The 8,213-nt window shown below is 42.4% G+C and overlaps 1 protein-coding gene across 1 annotated transcript; it reads left to right on the top strand.

Annotated features, from left to right (window-relative positions):
- Window positions 1-4,103: 4,103 nt before the first annotated feature.
- Window positions 4,104-7,739, top strand: LOC116694575 (uncharacterized; the record flags this gene model as incomplete). Its single annotated transcript, XM_032524365.1, is given in 2 exon segments — window positions 4,104-4,742; window positions 6,380-7,739. Coding segments are annotated over 2 exon segments (1,119 nt in total). The 3' UTR covers window positions 6,968-7,739.
- Window positions 7,740-8,213: the final 474 nt, after the last annotated feature.

Here is an 8,213-nt window from a genome sequence, read left to right as displayed (position 1 = left end):
GGCCCATTTTTTTGTGATGAAAAAACTGAAAATGGGTTGAATTTGACCCGAGGACAACATGAGGGTTAAAATGGCAAAAAAGTACATAATGCTTTAAGTTGTGTGCTCTCTGCTATACAAGGGGTACATGTGCTAATAGTTTGCAAATCCCAATAAAAACTGTTTCCTGTAAAAGTGAAGGAGGCACACTGTGGAAACTAATGACTAATTTGGGAATAAATACCCATCCATCAATCTTGAAACTGCAGATAAAGAAGCTATCCACTTGTTCTGGGGGGGGGGGGTCAGGCTTTTGCGGTTGCTGCCCAAGACTCTGGAACAAGTTACCCCCTGATATGCGTACTGCGACAGACATTGCTCTTTTTAGGTCCAAACTCAAAACATATCTGTTCAGTCTAGCGTTTAATACGTAGCTGTGGTGGGACAGTTTCATTCTTTTGTTTCTTTGAGACCTTTTCTGATTTTACTGTTTTCTATGTTTACTCTTTCTGTTGGACCCTGCTGGTAGTTGTAAAGTGCTATATAAATACGTTTTTTTTTATTGATTGTTCTGCATGCCAGGACGGACCCCCCCCCCCCCCCCCCCCCAACAAAAATTCCACTCAATCATCAGCCAGAATATAAACAGACTCTGAGATCCTCCATCACCTGATGCAAAGCCCCTGTCTGCGTGTATCTGGGGTAATGTAGGATTACATTACCCTAGGTTATGTGGATTCATTACCCTGGTCTGTAGGATTTCATTACCCTAGGTTAATGTAGGATTTCATTACCCTAGGGTAATGTAGGATTTCATTACCCTAGGGTAATGTAGAATTACATTACCCTAGGGTCATGTAGGATTTCATTACCCTAGGGTCATGTAGGATTTCATTACCCTAGGGTCATGTAGGATTTCATTACCCTAGGGTTATGTAGGATTTCATTACCCTAGGGTAATGTAGGATTTCATTACCCTAGGTTAATGTAGGATTTCATTACCCTAGGGTAATGTAGGATTTCATTACCCTAGGGTAATGTAGGATTTCATTACCCTAGGTTAATGTAGGATTTCATTACCCTAGGGTCATGTAGGATTTCATTACCCTAGGGTCATGTAGGATTTCATTACCCTAGTAATGTGGATTTCATTACCCTAGGGTTAATGTAGGATTCATTACCCTAGGGCAGAGATGGAAATAACGAAGTACAAATACTTCGTTACTGTACTCAAGTAATTTTTCAGTATTTTTACTTTACTTTACTATTTATTTTGTGGGCGACTTTTTACTTTCTACTCCTTACATTTTAACACAATATCGGTACTTTCTACTCCTTACATTTTACAAAATGGCTCGTTACTTTCGTTTTGTTCAAGACGTTGTTATGTCGGAAATAGCGCGGATACGCGCCTCACACCACGACGGGTGCGCGCGTCACACGGAGATAAAAGTGAGAGAAAAGAAAGAGACTAGCTGTCCCGAGGATAACCAGCTGAGATTGTGTGTGTGTGAGTCTTTGAGAACTGTCACTCCATGTATACTCAGTTGTCAGTTCACTTAAGCCTGTTGTATTCGTCTACAGTTCTTCACATTTAAAGTAAGTTAGCTAGTGGTTTTGGTGTGGTCTTCACCTGTTGCTAGTGGTTTTGTGGGGTCTTCACCTGTTCACCAATTCAGATACGGTAGTTCAGTTGACAGTGAATGGGAACTTAGAGAGAAGTTGTCTCCGTCTGTTTTAACAGACACCCTGGGGGACGTTGGACACCAGAATCAGCTTTAATCCAGTCCTAATCTAGTCCTCAACTTTCACATCTTTCACTGGAGTTATCATTATTATTGTTTACGTCATCAATACCATATTCAATCTAAATAGATGGGAATATATCTACTGTACGTTGCATTTGACGCTACTCAACAGATTCAGCATCTGCATTTACAGCAAATCATTGCAGTTTTCTGTAAATAATCATACATGTTATGTTTTAGATCTATTGGTAGACATCCTTTAAAATGTAGCCTTTGCCATAAAGACATGTCCTCCATGTCCACTGAAGTTCCTCAGCGTGCTCTAGTAACATGTGTGTGGTCCGTAGCTTTGCATAAAAATGGTTGTCATTCGCAAGGCTACTTTTACTTTTATACTTTAAGTAAATTTTCAACGCTGTACTTTGTTACTTTTACTTGAGTAAAGAAGTTTAATCCGTACTTCCACTTTTACCAGAGTATTTTGAACACAAGTATTGTACTTCTACTTAAGTACGGAAAGTGAGTACTTTTGCCATCTCTGCCCTATGGTAATGTAGGATTTCATTAGCAACATGCTCTGTTAATATGGAGGACACCCCATTCTTCTCCGCAACACTTTCAGACGATAACCTCCGCCCGACGGTGCAACGCCGTGGAGAAAAACGTGCACCCCCAGCGCATTTTGATGACGCAATCACCAACGAGCCACAACAACCAAAACAACAACAGAACTCAGCTGTTCGGCAGCTAGCTAACTAGCCGGTCTGTCCCTACTGTTCCTTTCAGCTTTATTTTAAGTTCGGGATTGGTATAAGTTGCTTTACAGTTACTAATACGTTCAGATAGCTCGCCATTTCTTTAAAATCCGCATCAACGCGCTGGCTTAGGTTCATTTGAAACTCCTTTGTCTCATGTGTGCTAACGTTAGCTAGCTACTAGCAGGTTAGCCTTTTAACGGAGGACAGGGGGGAGCGCGTTCATCCAGAAGGTAAAGACGCGATAATGGTGCAAAAATACCACCAGTTTATCCTTTTATGGGCAGAAGTCTGAAAAGCAGCCACCAGCAGAGGAATATGAAATACCGGAGCTAGCAGAGCTACAAACCGATGTGTCCCTTTATCAAGTAGTCATTTAATAGCGCGATAAAAGGTGAGCACGTGGAACTCATAGCACATAATCACCTGTACGATTTGTTTTTTTGTCAATGATGCGATTTTAACGTAAGTTACATCAACTCTCGTGGGAATTGGCTCGTTTGTTTACTTCCTGTAAAGTACAGGAGAACAGAGAGTAGCTCCAATGTTCACCCTACCTAAGGGGAAATCCTTTTTACACACACACACACACACACACACACACACACACAGCACGCACACGCACACACACACACAACAATGTTCCCTAATGCTAACGTTATCCCAATAAGAACACTCAAAAGGTCGAGTAGTTACGTTATATTAACCGTATTACCAGTGCATGCTTTATTAACGTTAGCCACTGTGTTTATTAATAACGCATGCATGCACCAAAGTAACATACTCTCTGTCTCTGATCATTTTGTTTTTTTATTAACAACAAATAATACAAACATTCAGACAACGCAGATCAGAAAATTAAGAACATATAAAGAATGAATTGCAACTTACATGAGACTTGAAACAATATTGATAAAAAAAAGGTACAAGGTAAATAAGATTAGGAAGTAGACAATAGTAAATAAAAAAAATAAAAATAAGAGCGTGACAGATTTGCAAAGGTGTATACAATGTAAAAACATAAGTGTTTAGTTAAATAGATTGGGGTATATATCAAAAATAAATCTAGCTTTTTTAGTAGTTATTAAATTAATAGATTCAATATATGTGTCAAATTCGATTTGGAAAAATGGAAAACAAGGTTTGGAATTGGAAAACTTAGCTTTGTGGATGTGAAACTCCCCTAATAAGATAAAGAGATTAACAATATTACAAATATTTCTATCTTTATAATCAAACAGTGTGGCCACACTCAAAGTTTGTGATCTCGCACACGTCTCTATGACGTGTTACGTTAGACAGCCAATCACAGACATTATTCGAGCTTGTTAGAGGCCAGCTGCGTGCTGATTGGCTGACACTGATGAGATTTAGGTTGATTTCAAACCTACCTTGTTAGGGCCGCTTTAATTGAATATTAATACAATTTCAATACTCAGTAGTGTTAAGGTAATTCAGTCGATGCCTGAGAAGTTTTGAATTCGGTACCAGAACATCCTATGAGGAGCATTTATGTGTTCCTCCCTGTTACTTAGAACAACGTGGAAAGAAAAACAAAACAAACAAGTCAACACTTTTTCAAGAAATTGTTTTCTGTCTGTTTCTTTTCTCTATCTCTAAGACTATCCCAGACCAGACATGTTTACGGCAAAGCCAGACCACAAGACCACCCGGTGGAGATCTGACCTGCACCAATGACTACCAAGTGTTATTTTCATCATCTGTCGCCATGTCGCCGCCAAAGAGACCCCTGGTCCCTGTGAGCAGCCGGCGGAAAGCAGTGGACGACTACTTCCCGTTCAACCTCCTGCCCGTGGAGTGCCAGCTGCACGTCCTGTCCTTTTTGAACGAGGTGGATAAGTGCAGCTGTGCTTTGGTCTGCGTGAGCTGGAGCTGCATCGTCCGCTCATGGAAGCTGTGGCGGGTGGCAGACTATTCCCGCCGAGGCGTCTTCCACCTGGGCCGGGAGGGGCTGCTGGTTTCCAACCGGGAGTTTGAGAGGTGGAAGTCCTGGGTGCACCATTACACCCATCACCTGATCTCGCGGCGGGCCAGCCTGCTCACGCTGAAGGCTAGCTTCGACCTGGGCGACCGCTGCAACAAGTGGTGCGAACTGCTGAGTCACCTGCTGGACAACGTCCACTGCAGAGACCTGAGTCACCTGGACCTCAACTGGACATTCACTCTGCTGGAGCCGCTGGACCTCAGGGTCAACTCGGGCTCCAGCTCGCACCAGGACAGCATTACCAAGATGGACCAGGTACCTTGTTTTGACTGATTTTAAAAGTTAAAAGCTGCGTAAGGCAGAGTCACAAGTCCTGATTGCAACAGGCGGTAACTGTGTTTTCATTTGGTTCTGTAATGATTAGCTTATTAACCACCATTAATACCTTTTTATTAGTCTTACATGTCAAAGAATGACCGAGAACCAGCAGGGACAGTAATAGGGCTGTAACCAACGATTGTTTAATTATCAATTAATTTGTAGATTATTTTCTCGATTAAGTTGTATGGTCTACATATATTGTATGAAGAGATCCACAGACACTCCAACAAGTGAGTATAAAGTGAAGGCCACTTACATACAGAAGGCTGCGGAGAACGCTTCCACAGAAGCATAAATCAGCATTAAGGCATAACCAAGAAAAAACATGTGGCACGAAACCAAAAAGTTACTCACACCTTCCTTTTACAGCAGGCGTTTGACTTAGCTGCTGGACTACTGACATCGTTAATGTTATTAGTTCCACGTGTGTGCCCCCCCAACCCCCTGCTTTTTCAAGTCAAAATGTCTGCTACAAATAAGGGCTATGAATCTTGATTCCCCCGGTAACAATAAAGAAGCAGGAGCGCCGTGATGCTAGCGAGCCTCTCAAGATTCCTTCAGACAGCACGATGACGTGTAGTGGACAACACACACGGACACACACCTCAGGCATCAGAGTCCAGTGTTTATTGGTCTAAACCTTAAACGAACGGGAAGTACTGTATGTAGGGCCGCAGCTAACGTTTATTTTCATTATGGATCAATTTGACCAGATTGATTGATTTATCGTTTAACCTATAAAATGTCAGGAAATAGTGAAAAATATCCATCCCAGTTTGTCAAAGTCCAGGGCGATGTCTTTAACCGGCTGGTGTTGTTTAAAACCCAAATATGTTTAGTTTAATATGTTATAAAACAGAGCAGGAAAACCTCCATATCGGAGTCCGAAAAACAGCATTTTCAGTCAATTTAGATTCGTAATATTTTTGAAAAATAACAACGGAAAAAGTTATTTTAAAATCCATCGATTATCAATACTTCCCAAATATTTATCTATCAGTCGACAATCGTTGCAGCTCTAGAAATGTGTGCAAAAAGCAGTTTATGATATTTATTTTTTGGCGCCTTGGCTCACTTTGTTAATTCACAGTCTCGGTTGATTAAAAAAATGCAATCAATTTACACGTTGTAATATGTTCCTGTCCATGCTAACATGTTGAGTATGATACAGTGTGTTGATAGGGCTTCACAATTTTTTTTATATCATCATTGCAATATCATCTGGGGCGATAAACACAGCAGGAAATGCGACACACCGCGAAAGACACTTCGTTTTTTTTGTGTTAGTTGAAAGAAAAGATCAGCAGAAAGCTGCACTTTAAATGTAACTGTCACTCATTTTTAGTGCTGCCTTTTATATTTAATTCACTATTCAATGTCTTTGGTAACATACTGTAACATATGATTGAAATTCCTTCCATTCATTAAATTTCACATGCAGTTTGTTGTATTTAAGCCGAATACTGAAGCAGAACTGAGAACAGTTAATACAATTTTTTTAAAGTAATATCATTATCACATCCTTTTCTCATATGATGCAGCCTTACTGTTTGATGTGATTTGATTGACAGGTGACCAGTTTCCAGGAACTGCTGACCAAACTGACCCACAGCTGCCCGCGCATCTCCAAGATGCGGTTACACTTCGACTGGTCCGACGTGTCCGTGTCGCTGCTCATCCAGTTCCAGCAGCTGCGGGTTCTGGAGCTCAAATACTTCTGGGTTTTTAAAGGAGTGACTCCCACGACGCTGCAGGCCCTAACCAAATCCCTGCCTAACCTGAAGTCTCTGACTCTACAAATCCTGGTGCCGCTGAGGAACCTGGGCATCTCGTACACTCTGGAGTCCCAGTCTCTGGAGTTCCTGGACGTGTCCCCCAGCCGGGGCTTGGTCTTCTCCTGTCTAAAGCTGCCGGCCCTGCGCGAGCTCCGGGCCAAGAAGATCGTCCGCGGCATCACTCTCGACCGGAGGACCAGGCTGCGGATCCAGAGCCGCTGGCCCTGTCTGTACCACGTCCTCCGGGCGGGGACGCCCAAGCTCCAGGCCCTCAACAATGAGAGGCTTCTGCCCACATGGAGAGAGGAGAGCTATGGGGAGCTGTCTGCCATCCTGGAACAGTCCTGTTACTGTGTTCAGCATCTAGACAGCTGGCTTTGGTAGACACCTGCCCAATAAACCCCCAAACCCCCCCCAAAAAAAAAACAAAGTGGTTTAGCCAGGTGGCCTGTGTCTTTATTCCTAGTGGCATAGGCCTGGTGGTGGGTGGGGGCAACCTAGGACTGTGTGACTTGAACTGACGCACCACTCATATGTGGTCGTTTACGCGTTGTTATGGAGCCCACTGCAGTTCTAGGCCCTTTTAGACCCGCCCTTCAATAGCATTCAAGCGCTACGATTGGCCAGGCGTCCAGACACGCACAAAGTAACGGAACCCGATTTGTTCAGGTCCTATCCCCCGACCAATCAGCTATCCTAACCTTAACTACTGGAAGCCAATGCCTGACCTCAACCAATCGGCCTGCTGGGGTGGGCGGGACTTGCCTGGAACTGCAGTGGGATCCATAAACGCATCTTTTACACACACCAAGTGTGTCCCTGTTCAAACAAACTGGTCTCAGAGGTGCACACAAGAAAAACACATATTCAAGTTTAAAAAAAATATTTTTTATCAATTCTTAAACAGGAAGCTGCTGTTATAGTTGGAAAAAACTTTCCCAAGACTATGATACACAGCGTGTCTACAACTGTTTTATTTAGTCTATCCATCATCTCCCAAAAACTAAAGGAGCTCCAGGCTGATTGCACTGTGTACCTAAGCTAAGTGTGCATGGTCCATGTATCGTGTAAAAGACGAGCAGAAGACTTAGAGATGTGGAGAATGCCTTTTAAACGTTGTCCGTTCGAAGAGGAAACTATGTTGGAACAATAAGGACTTTAAATGTACTGTATGTGAAGTTTTATTCTCATTCCATTTTTACCCACGAGTCTCCAGCGTTTCCTTCTGACAGCTGAGAAGTGGAATCAGTGTTTCTGCACTTATCTTTCTAATCAGTAGAGGTCCTTATTGTCAAAGAGTTGGCCAAGGAGACTTCTCTCCAAAGGTCTTTCTACAGAAACTTGTGCACTAGTGTAACATTGTCTCTTACACCAATGGATTCGGATCATTTCCTTACAGTAACTGTGTTGTATGAGAAGCAGATGTGTGCTTGAGGGTATTTATGCTCTTCAGAATAAATTGATTGATTTCAGGAAAGAGTCTTCACAAAGAACTGTATTCAATCGTATTTTCATGAATGCATGATTTCCATGACACACTTTTTAAGGCTGCTTTGCACTAAGAATGAAGAACATCTTAGCTGTGTGTGTGTGTGTGTGTGTGTGTGTGTGTGTGTGTGTGTGTGTGTGT

This window comes from Etheostoma spectabile, chromosome 8 (assembly GCF_008692095.1).
Source record: "Etheostoma spectabile isolate EspeVRDwgs_2016 chromosome 8, UIUC_Espe_1.0, whole genome shotgun sequence".
NCBI classification, from domain to species: Eukaryota; Metazoa; Chordata; class Actinopteri; order Perciformes; family Percidae; genus Etheostoma; species Etheostoma spectabile.
This window is presented reverse-complemented; position numbering and strand designations above follow the sequence as displayed.